The 12,428-nt window shown below is 40.7% G+C and overlaps 1 protein-coding gene across 1 annotated transcript; it reads left to right on the top strand.

Annotated features, from left to right (window-relative positions):
• Positions 1-6,298: 6,298 nt before the first annotated feature.
• On the top strand, positions 6,299-6,581 carry LOC133103929 (ATP synthase membrane subunit K, mitochondrial-like). Its single transcript, XM_061209531.1, has one exon. The coding sequence runs from the start codon at positions 6,392-6,394 to the stop codon at positions 6,566-6,568; it is 177 nt and encodes a 58-aa protein (XP_061065514.1). The 5' UTR covers positions 6,299-6,391; the 3' UTR covers positions 6,569-6,581.
• Positions 6,582-12,428: the final 5,847 nt, after the last annotated feature.

A 12,428-nucleotide genomic window follows, 5' to 3' on the forward strand; every position in this document is an offset into this window, starting at 1 on the left:
TATCCTGAAGAATGTTCCATGAGCACTTGAGAAGAAGATGTATTCTGTTGTTTTAGGATGGGAGATCCTATAAATATCAATTAAGTACATCTGATCTAATATGTCACTTAAAGCTTTTGTTTCCTTCTTTATTTTCATTTTGTATGATCTGTCCATTGGTGAAATTGTGGTGTTAAAATTCCCTACTATTTTTATGTTATATCAATTACCCCTTTTATGGCTGTTAGCATTTGTCTTATGTATTGAGGTGCTCCTATGATGGGTGCATAAATATTTATAATTGTTATGTTTTCTTCTTGGATTGATCCCTTGATCATTATGTATTGTCCTTCTTTGTCTCTTGTGATAGTCTTTATTTTAAAGTCTATTTTGTCTGATATGAGAATTCCTACTCCAGCTTTCTTTTGATTTCCGTTTCCATGGAATATCTTTTTCCATCCCCTCACTTCCAGTCTGCATGTGTCCCTAGGTCTGAAGTGGGTCTCTTGTACACAGTATATATACGGGTCTTGTTTTTGTATCCATTCATCCAGTCTGTGTCTTTTGGTTGGACCATTTAATCCATTTACATTTAAGGTAATTATCGATATGTTTTTTCCTATTACCATTTTCTGAATTGTTTTGGGTTTGTTTTTGTGGGTCTTTTCCTTCTCTTGTGTTTCCTCCCTAGAGAAGTTCCTTTAGCATTTGTTGTAAAGCTGGTTTGGTGGTGCTGAATTCTCTTAACTTTTGTTTATCTGTAAAGATTTTAACTTCTCCATCAAATCTGAATGAGATCTTTGCTGGGTAGAGTAATATTGGTTGTAGGTTTTTCCCTTTCATCAATTTAAATATGTCATGCCACTTCCTTCTGGCTTGCAGAGTTTTTGCTGAAAGATCAGCTGTTAACCTTATGGGGATTCTCTTGTATGTTATTTGTTTCCTTTCTCTTGCTGCTTTTAATGTTTCTTCTTTGTTTTTAATTTTTGATAGTTTGATTAATATGTGTCCTGTTGTGTTTCTCCTTGGATTTATCTGTATAATATTCTCTGTGCTTCTTGTACTTAATTGTTTATTTCCTTTCTCATGTTAGGGAAGTTTTCAACCATAATCTCTTCAAATATTTTCTCAGTCCCTTTCTTTTTCTCTTCTTCTTCTGGGACAATGATTATTCTAATGTTGGTGCATTTAATGTTGTCCCAAACGTCTCTGAGACTGTCCTCAATTCTTTTCATTCTTTTTTCTTTATTCTGCTCAGTGGCAGTTTTTTCCACTCTTTTATCTTCCAGGTCACTTATCCATGTTTCTGCCTCAGTTATTCTGCTATTGATTCCTCCTAGAGAATTTTTCAATTCATTTATTGTGTTGTTCATCATTTTGTTTTGCTGTTTAGTTCTTCTAGGTCCTTATTAAACATGTCTTGTATTTTCTCTAATCTGTTTCCAAGATTTGGGATCATATTTACTATCATTATTCTGAATTTTTTTTCAGGTAGACTGCTTATTTCCTCTTATTTGCTTGGTCTTGTGGGTTTTTACCTTACTCCTTCATCTGCTGCATATTTCTCTGTCTTCTCTTTCTGTTTAACTTATCTGTTTTGCTTCTCCTTTTTGCAGGCCACAGGTTTGTAGTTCCCATTGTTTTTTGTGTCTGCTCCCAGTGGGTGAGATTGGGTCAGTGGCTTTTGTCGGCTTCCTGGTGGAGGGGACTGGTTCCTGGTTCTGGTGGGTGGGCCTGGATGTTGTCCTTCTGGTGGGTAGGGCCACATCTGGTGGTGTGTTTTGGGGTGTCTGTGAACTTATATGACTTTAGGCAGCCTCTCTGCAAATGGGTGGGACTGTGTTCCCGTCTTGCTAGTTGTTTGGCATGGGGCATCCAGCACTGGAGCTTGCTGGCCGTTGGGTGGAGTTGTGTCTTAGTGTTGAGATGGAGATCTCTGGGAGAGCTTTTGCTGATTGATATTACGTGGGGCCAGGAGGTCTGTGGTGGTCCCATGTCCTGGACTCGGCTCTCCCACCTCAAGGGCTCAGGCTTGACACCCAGCTGAAGCACCAAGACCTGCCAGCCACAAGGCTCGGAAGAAAAGGAAGAAAGATAGGAAAAAAAAAAAAAAAAGGACAGATAGAACCCCAAACCAAAGGGAAAAGTAAAACTAAACAGACAAAATCACACAAAGAAACATACACACACACACTCATAAAAAGAAAACAAAAAACAAACAAAAAGAAATCGAACAGTCAGAACCCTGGGACAAATGGTATATGCAAACCTAAGGAGACAAAATCACACAAAGAAACATATACCTACACACTCACAAAAGAGAAAAAAGAAAAATATATATATATAAAAGAAGAGAGCAACCAGACCAATAAACAAATCCACCAGTGATAACAAGCACTAAAAACTAAGCTAAGATAAAAATAAAAACAGAAACAAATCAGATTCAGAAAGCAAACCCAAAGTCTACAGTTGCTCCCAAAGCCCACAGTCTCAATTTTGGGAATATTCGTTGTCTATTCAGGTGTTCCACAGTTGTACGGTTCATCAAGTTGTTTGCGGGATTTAATCTGCTGCTCCTGAGGCTGCATGGAGAAATTTCCCTTTCTCTTCTTTGTTTGCACAGCTCTTGGATTTCAGCTTTGGTTTTGGCCCTGCCTCTGTGTGTAGGCTGCCCTCAAGCGTCTGTTCCCTGCCCAGACAGGAGGGGGTTAAAGCAACGGCTGATTAGGGCTCTCTTGCTCACTCAGGCTGGGGAGAGGGAGGGGTACGGTAGTCATAATTGGAATGCGGGGTGAGCCTCTGGGGGCTGAGGCCAGTGTGACATTGCAACAGACTGAGGTGCGCCATGTGTTTTCCTGGGGAAGTTGTCCCTGGATCTTGGGACCCTGACAGTGGCATGCTGCATAGGCTCCTGGTCGGGGGAAGTGTGGATAGTGATCTGTGCTTGCACACAGGATTCTTGGTGGCAGCAGCATCAGCGTTAGCATTTCATACCCGTCTCTGTGGTCCTAGTTGATAGCCATGGCTCGCGCTCATCTCTGGAGCTCGCTTAGGTGGTGCTCTGCCTTATATGGGCACACAGAGCAGGAATCCCCTCTCCTCGTGCACACCAAAACAATTGCCTCTTGCCTCTTCAGCAGATCCAGACTTTTTCCCTAACTCCTTCCCAGCTAGCCGTGGTGTACTAGCTCCCTTCAGGCTGTCCTCATGCAGCCAACCCCAGTCCTCTTCCTGGGGTCTGACCTCCAAAGCCTGAGCCTCGGCTCCCAGCCCCCACTCCTCCTGGCAGGTGAGCAGACAAGCGTCTCAGGTTGGTGAGTGTTGGTTGGCACCAATCCTCTGTGCGGGAAACTTGCCACTTTGCCCCCTGCACCCCTGTTGCTGCATTCTCTTCTGTGGCTCCAAATTTTCCCCTGCCCACTCCCCGTCCCCGGCAGTGAAGGGGCTTCCTTGTGTGTGGAAACTTTTCCTCCTTCACAGCTCCCTCCCAGAGGTTCAGGTCCTGTCCCTATTCTTTTCTCTCTGTTTTTTCTTTTTTCTTTTGCCCTACCCAGGTGCGTGGGGAGTTTCTTGCCTTTTGGGAAGTCTGAGGTCTTTTGCCAGCATTCAGTAGATGTTCTGTAGAAGTTGTTCCACAAGTAGATGTATTTTTGATGTATCTGTAGGGAGGAAGGTGATCTCCACATCTTACTCCTCCACCATCTTGAAGGTCTCTATGCGTAATTTTTAAATGTGTTTCAGCTCTCTGGTGGTCTTTTTGTTCTGTTTACAAATCATTCCAAACCCACTGTCTTAAAAAACATACATTTTATTTATTATTTTTATTTTTTTTAAATTTTAATATTTATTTTTGACTGTGTTATGTCTTTGTTGCTGTTCGTGGGCTTTTCTCTAATTGCAGCGAGTGGGGGCTACTCTTAATTGTGGTGCACAGGCCTCTCATTTTGTTGGCTTCTCTTGTTGTGGAGCATGGGCTCTAGGTGTGCGGGCTTCAGTAGTTGCAACAAGAGGGCGCAGTAGTTGTGGCATGTGGGCCCTAGAGTGCACAGGCTTCTGTAGTTGTGGTGTGTGGGCTCAGTAGTTGTGGCTCACAGGTTCTAGAGCACAGGCTCAGTAGTTGTGGCATATGGGCTTAGTTGCTCCATGGCATGTGGGATCTTCCTGCACCAGGGATCGAACCTGTGTCCCCTGCATTGGCAGGCAGATTCTTAACCACTGCACCACCAGGGAAGTCCCCATACATTTTATTATATTTCATGATTCCATGGATTGTCCATGGTTAAGCAGGTCAGTTATTCTACTGGCCTTGCTGGGACTCTGTAGATAAAAATGTCCACAACAATATTCCCTGTTCTACATGCTATTCCAGAATCCTGCCACACTCTGATCAAATGGTGGAGACTGTGTCTCCTCCTCTTAATTTAGGTAGGCCATTGTGAATTGCTCAACTAATAGAACAGAGTATAGCAGAAGAGATGCTATATAACTTCAAGGCTAGTTCATGAAAGGCAGTGCAGTTTCCCATGGCTCTCTCTTGGGACACTCATACTTGGAACCCAGTCGCCATGCCCTGAAGAAGCCAGGTTATATGGAGTCTCAGTTCTGGCTGAAATTCCAGCTGATAAGCAGCACCAACCTGCCAGCCATACAATTTAGCCAGGTTGGATGTGAATCCTTTAGCCCGCAGTCAAATTTACTCCAGCTGACACCATGTGCAGCATCATGTGGCGATGCCAAGCTCTGCCCAAATTGAAGATGTATGAGTAAAGTAAATGTTATTGTTTTGAGCCACTCCAAAAGTTTTGGAGTGGTCTGTTATGCAGTTGTAGGATAACTGGAACAAGCCCTCTCATGCAGCTGCAGTCTGTTGGTGGTGTGGAGTAGGATGTACAGTGCCTTGTACTCCTCAAGGTGGCCTCTCACTCCAAAATGGGAGCTTACACTCCTTTCATGGAAGCTCAGAGCTCCAAAAGGGAGAAAGTGGAAACTTCCAGGCCTTCTTCATGTCCGAGCTTGGAAGTCTCAGAATGTCACTTCATCCACATTTGATTGGACAAAGCAGTCACAGGCTCAGCCCCAATTTCAGGGGAGGAGACATAAGCCCCAATTGCTGATGGGAGGAAGGAGGAACGGCATGTGCATACAGGTGGGGAGAGAATTGATGTTGGCCATCTTTGGAAAGCAGATACCACACTGTCCCTCATTAGAATATTAGGTCCACACGGGCCCCAGCCTTGCTTCTCTTGTTCACCACAGGATCCCCAGCAGCTATTGCCGTATTTGGCATGTGCTACCTGTGAAAATATTTATTGCAAAAGTAAATGGGTATATAGTGCAAAGGGAAAGTGTGTGACTTTTGTATGAGACCATTTCCTTTGACCAGAGCACTTCCTTCTCTCTCCCTTTCTGAGTAACTCTCACTCATCCTCAAATACTGTATTCTAACACATATATATGGAATCTAAAAAAAAAAAAAAAAGTTCTGAAGAACCTAGGGGCAGGACAGGAATAAAGAAGCAGACGTAGAGAATGGACTTGAGGACACGGGGAAGGGGAAGGGTAAGCTGGGATGAAGTGAGAGAATGGCATGGACATATATACACTACCAAATGTAAAATAGCTAGCTAGTGGGAAGCAGCTACATAGCACAGGGAGATCAGCCCGGTGCTTTGTGACCACCTAGAGGGGTAGGATAGGGAGGTGGGAGGGAGAAGCAAGGGGGGGGATATGGGGATATGTATACGTATAGCTGATTCACTTTGTTATACAGCAGAAACTAACACAACATTGTAAAGCAATTATACTCCCATAAAGATGTTAAAAAAATAATAAACTCAGTTTAAGTTCTGTTTCCTTCATGGCCCCAGGCAGGGCCAGTTGCTCTCTCCTCCTGGCTCCCTTGGTCCATTGCTCATGTCTCGTTGTGTTGGGCATTTCTTGGTTTCATTTTGGGAGGACCTCAAAGGGCAAAAATCATATCTTAGTCATATCTTTGAATGACTTCCAGTGTCTGGCATGTATGCTCAGAAACAGAGCCATGGCTTAGAACAGACAAACACTCAAAAATGGAATCAATTACTTCTAATTCTGGGCTCCATTGCTCAACAGAGAAATGAAAAATTTTAAGTACATTTTAAGGAGAGGTTATGACTAAAAACCTTGGAGCGGGGGTGGGGCAGGCAAAGACAGAGATCAAGAAAAGACAGAGTCAAGAAAAAGGAAGTTATTTCCAAAGAAAAACATGGAGATTAGTGAAATGTTAAAAATAGAGCCAGTCGGCGCAGAGGGCCGAATCCGTAAGGCCCGTTGAACGTTTGCGGGGGAGGCGGCTTCTTCCGGCTGGGCCGAGGAGCAGCTTCGTCAGTTGAAGGACACCTGCAGCGAGGTCTGTGCGTTCTGGAAGATTGAAATCATGGCAGGTCCAGAAACTGATGCCCAGTACCAATTCACTGGTATCAAAAAATATTTCAACTCTTACACTCTCACAGGGAGAATGAATTGTGTACTGGCCACATACGGAGGTATTGCTTTGATAGTTATATACTTTAAGTTAAGGTCTAAAAAAACTCCAGCTGTGAAAGCAACATAAACGGATTCTCAACTGTACCTCATCTGTTAAGTTCCCATGCCTGAAGAAGCTAATGTCAACTCATCATGTGATACTCAATTTGTACAATAAATTATGATCCTGGAAAAAAAAATATATGAACTTGCAACAATAGGAATGTCTAACCTTTTAGACTTCATCTGTAAAATGGGGATAAAATAGTTCTTATAAAAATTTAAGGTTGATTGAAAAGTAAATGAAATAAAATATGCATAGTGCTTGGACCAATGCCTGGAGCATAGTAAATGTTCAATAAATGCTAACTATAATAATGAAAACTCCAACAATATTTGCCATTTATTGACTGACCACGTTGTGCCAGGAACTGGTCTCAGAGATAATATGGATGCCAAACAATGGTTGCTTGTTTACTAGAGTAATTCTACATGATGCAAGAAAAGAAGGGTAGCCTTTCTGGAAACATTAACAAGGAGGTTGTGGCACTTCAAGGAGCTCTCTCCTGTCATTTTTCAGCAGCACTTTCAGTGTCTAGAATCTTTTCCAGTGCAGGAGGGAAGGGCAGGTGAGCGTGAGATTGGCACTTTTTGCAACGTGGTGAACAGGTGGAAAAACCTGGTACTTGCTTGTCTGTCACTTAGAACAGAAAAATACACGTCTGAAGAGAAATCTCCGGGTCTAAGATTTCTAGTTCTTGGGAATTTGAAGCTTGTTTTATGTAGCAATTCCTTTCTATCCCCAATTATACTTTTTTCTTTTTTTTTTTTTTTTGGCCGTGCTGTGCAGCTTGTGGGATCTTAGTTCCCCGACCAGGGACTGAACCCGCACCCTCGGCAGTGAAAGCACGGAGTCCTAACCACTGGGCCACCAGAAACTTCTATCCAGTTATAGAACAAAAAATAAGGCTGCTATATTAAAGCTAGTCTTCCTATGAGAGTTATTCTGAATAGAGAAATGGCGCAGATCTCACCCACCTGATGAAGGACCCAGCGGATGTGTCACCCAGCCCCTCATGCATACTCAGCAACACTCTCAAGGTTTCTTGGAGAATCCATTGTCAACTGAAAATGCTATGTCTGAAAACTTACATGGCCTGTTCAAGGGCAGATGGCCCAGACAGACCTCTTTGCTAGCTGCCAGCTAATTAATTTGCCTCCAAAATGCAAAATAAGGCCTACTGTTCTTATTGTTTTTTCCTCTTCTCTCTCACCACTGTTTTGTTTTTTTTTTAAAATAAATCCTGCTTTTACCTTTGTTCACTGACAACAGTCCAATGGCCATCTCCTTTACATACTAGTGAGTTGTTTGGCATGCAGATAATTAACTATGTGTCTCTGAGTCATTCTTCGACATATGACATTATGGAGAGTTACTGTCATCTTATATTCAGTCCCTTACAATATTAGTAAATGTTCTGTTTTGATATTTTTCAATGTAAATGCTACTTTTGGAGCCTGATTTTATAATACAGAAATGAGGGCAGATGCCTTGTTGAAATAGGATGTGTCATTATATAAGTGGCTCTTGGACACTGATTATTCTGGATGCCACAGATTTTGAAAATACCTGGAGATGTGTTGGTTGAAGATACAATTAAGTATTTTAATCAGAATTGTCCAGTTAATGTCAATATAGAAGTGAAAGAAGCTTAATTATTTTCTGAGATTTCTAGGGCAGTGGTTCTCAACCAGGGGACAGTTTTGCCCTCCAAGGGACACTGGGCACTGTCTAGAGACATTTTTCATTGTCACAACTGGGGCAGTGTTGGGGGAGGGAGCAGAGTGCTACAGGTGTTTGGTGGGTAGGATGCTGCTAAACATCCTACAGTGCACAGCTCCTCATAACTACAACTTATCTGGCCCTCAATGTCAATAGGGTCAGAGTTGAAAACCCTGCTCTAGGGATATGAGTCCCATTGACCATCACCCTAGATAGCAGTCATTGGGTTAAAAGTTCCTTTTTTCTCCCTCCCCTATCTCTACCTTTGCTGTTTTGTAGTCTAAGCCAATGTCAAACACAAGGCCTGGCATATACTGGACACTCAAACATTTCTCCTTGTGTTCTGTGACTTTGGTGAACATTTGCTAGATGAGTAAAGGGTCTAACATTACCAGCTAATTGCAGTTTTGTGCTCCTCAAACATTGTGAGCTTTCTGTTTTCTTGCCTTAGACAGCTTTCCTCCGTGTTCACTGGGACTCAGACTTGCAATTACCCAAGAGATATATTCTGCAGGGATTTGGAAAGATAGTAATGAAGCTACAGGTAGTAGGGAGGTAAGTAACTAACATTTCTTTTTTGTTTGATTTGTTTTGTTTTTAAACTTTTTATTTTATATTGGAGTATAGTTGATTAACAATGTTGTGTTAGTTTCAGGTGTGCAGCAAAGTGATTCAGTTATACATATACATGTATCTATTCTTTTGCAAATTCTTTTCCCATTTAGGTTGTTACATAATTTTGAGCAGATTTCCCTGTGCTATACAGCAGGTCCTTGTTGGTTATCTATTTTATATATAGTAGTGTGTGTACGTTAATCCCAACCTTCTAATTTACCTCTTCCCCCCTTTCCTTTTGGGCAACCATAAGTTTGTTTTCTGCCTGTGAGTCTATTTCTAAGAGTTTACTTTTACTTTTTGATTTTTAAAGAGAAAAAAAAAGTTTTATTAGAGTATAGTTGCTTTACAATGTTGTGTTAGTTTCTACTGTACAGCAAAGTGAATCAGCTGTACGTGTAAACATATCCCCTATTTTTTGGATTTCCTTCCCATTTAGGTCACCACAGAGCATTGAGTAGAGTTCCCTGTGCTATACAGTAGGCTCTCATTAGTTACCTATTTTATACATATTATCAACAGTGTATATATGTCAGTCCCAATCTCCCAATTCATCCCACCCTCCCTTCCCCCTTGGTATCCATACTTTTGTTCTCTAAGTCTGTGTCTCTATTTCTGCTCTGTAAATTGGGAGATTAGGTTTGACATAAATACACTACCATGTGTAAAATAGATAGCTAGTGGGAACCTGCTGTAGAGCACTGGGAGCTCAGCTTGGTGCTCTGTGATGACCTAGATAGGTGGGATGGGGGGGAGGTCCAAGAGGGAGGGGATATATGTCTACATATAGCTGATTCACTTCACTGTACAGCAGAAACTAACACAACATTGAAAGCAATTATACTCCAATAAAAAAATAAGATCGCCTATACCAATTTCTTCAGATTCCATATATATGCATTAATATAAATATTTGTTTTTCTCTTTCTGACTTACTTCACTCTGTATGACAGTCTCTAGGTCCATACATGTTTCTACAAATGACCCAATTTCATTCCTTTTTATGGCTGAGTAATATCCCATTGTATATATGTACCACATCTTCTTCATCCATTCCTCTGTTGATGGACATTTAGGTTGTTTCCATGTCCTGGCTATTGTAAATAGTGCTGCAATGAACATTTGGGTGCATGTGTCTTTTTTTTCACATCTTTATTGGAGTATAATTGCTTTACAATGTTGTGTTAGTTTCTGCTGTACGACAAAGTGAATCATCTATATATATACATATATCCCCATATCCCCTCCATCTTGAGCCTCCCTCCCACCCTTCCTATTCCACCCCTCTATGTCATCACAAAACATTGAGTTGATCTCCCTGTGCTACACAGCAGCTTCCCTATAGCCATCCATTTTACATTTGGTAGTGTATATATGTCAATGCTACTCTCTCACTTTGTCTCAGCTTCCCCTTTCCCCACTGCGTCCTGAAGTCTGTTCTCTATGTCTGTGCCTTATTCTTGTCCTGCCACTAGGTTCATCAGTACTGTTTTTTTAGATTCCATATATGTTCGTTAGCATACAGTATTTGTTTTTCTCTTTCTGACTTACTTCACTCTGTATGACAGACTCTAGGTCCATCCACCTCACTACAAATAACTCAATTTCATTCCTTTTTATGGCTGAGTAATATTCCATTGTGTATATGTGCCACATCTTTATCCATTCATCTGTTGGTGGACATTTAGGTTGTTTCCATGTCCTGGTTATTGTAAATAGTGCTGCAATGAACATTGTGGTACATGTATCTTTTTGAATTGTGGTTTTCTCAGGGTATATGCCCAGTAGTGGCATTTCTGGGTCATATGGTAGTTCTATTTTTAGTTTTTTAAGGAACCTCTAATTTACATTCCCATCAGCAGTGCAAGAAGGGTCCCTTTTCTCTATACTCTCTCCAGCACTTATTGTTTGTAGACTTTTTGATGATGGTCATTCTGACCAGTGTGAGGTGATATCTCATTGTAATTTTGATTTGCATTTCTGTAATAATTAGTGATGTTGAGCAACTTTTCATGTGTTTGTTGGCCATCTGTATGTCTTCTTTGGAGAAATGTCTATTTAGGTCTTTCACCCATATTTTGATTGGGTTGTTTCTTTGATATTGAGCTGCATGAGCTGTTTGTATATTTTGGAGATTAATCCCTTGTCAGTTGCTTTGTTTGCAAATATTTTCTCCCATTCTGAGGGTTGTCTTTTTGTCTTGTTTATGGCTTCCTTTGTTGTGCAAAAGCTTTTAAATTTCATTAGGTCCCATTTGTTTATTTTTGTTTTTATTCTCATTACTCTAGGAGGTGGGTTAAAAAAAGATCTTGCTGCGATTTATGTTAAAGAGTGTTCTGCCTATGTTTTCCTCTAAGAGTTTTATACTGTCTGGCCTTACATTTAGGTCTTTAATCCATTTTGAATTTATTTTTGTATATGGTATTAGGGAGTGTTCTAATTTAATTATTTTACATGTAGCTGTCCAGTTTCCCCAGGACCACTTATTGAAGACTCTGTCTTTGCTCCATTGTATATTCTGGCCTCCTTAGTCACAGATTAGGAGACCATAGTTGTGTGGGTTTATCTCTGGATTTCCTATCCTGTTCCATTGATCTATATTTCTGTTTTTGAGTCAATACCATACTGTCTTGATTACTGTAACCTTGTAGTATAGTCTGAAGTCAGGGAGCCTGGTTCCTCCAGCTCCGTTTTTTTTCCCTCAAGATTGCCTTTGCTATTTGAGGTCTTTTGTGTTTCCATGCAAATTGTAAAATTTTTTGTTCTAGTTCTGTGAAAAATGCCATTGGTAATTTTGATAGGGATTACACTGAATCTGAAGTATGAATCTTTGGGTAGTATAATTATTTTCACAACATTGATTCTTCCAGTCCAAGAACATGGTATATCTCTCCATCTGTTTGTGTCATCTTTGATTTCTTTCATCATGTCTTATAGTTTTCTGCATATAGGTCTTTTGCCTCCTTAGGTAGGTTTATTCCTAGGTATTTTCTTCTTTTTGTTGCCATGGTAAATAGGAGTGTTTCCTTAATTTCTCTTTCTGATCTTTTGTTGTTAGTGTATAGGAATGCAAGAGATTTCTGTGTATTAATTTTGTATCCTGCAATTTTACTAAATTCACTGATTAGCTCTAGTAGTTTTCTGGTAGCATATTTAGGATTTTCTATGTATAGTATCATGTCATCTGCAAACAGTGACAGTTTTACCTCTTCTTTGCCAGTTTAGATTCCTTTTATTTCTTTTTCTTCTCTGATTTCTGTGGCTAGGACTTCCAAAACTATGTTGAATAAGAGTGGCGAGAGTGGGCACCCTTGTCATTTTCCGGATTTTAGAGGAAATGCTTTCAGTTTTTCATCACTGAGAATAATGTTTGCTGTGGGTTTTTCACATATGGCCTTTATTATGTTGAGGTAGGTTCCCTCTATGCCCATTTTCTGGAGAGTTTTTTTCTTTTTTTATCATAAATCAGTGTTGAATGTTGTCAAAAGCTTTTTCTGCATCTATTGAGATGATCATATGGTTTTTATTCTTCAATTTGTTAATAGGGTGT

This window comes from Eubalaena glacialis, chromosome 13 (genome assembly GCF_028564815.1).
Source record: "Eubalaena glacialis isolate mEubGla1 chromosome 13, mEubGla1.1.hap2.+ XY, whole genome shotgun sequence".
NCBI classification, from domain to species: domain Eukaryota; kingdom Metazoa; phylum Chordata; class Mammalia; order Artiodactyla; family Balaenidae; genus Eubalaena; species Eubalaena glacialis.

Excerpts from the sequence above, each read along its gene's own strand:
- LOC133103929 (XM_061209531.1), top strand. The coding sequence starts at position 6,392 with ATGGCAGGTCCAGAAACTGATGCCCAGTACCAATTCACTGGTATCAAA.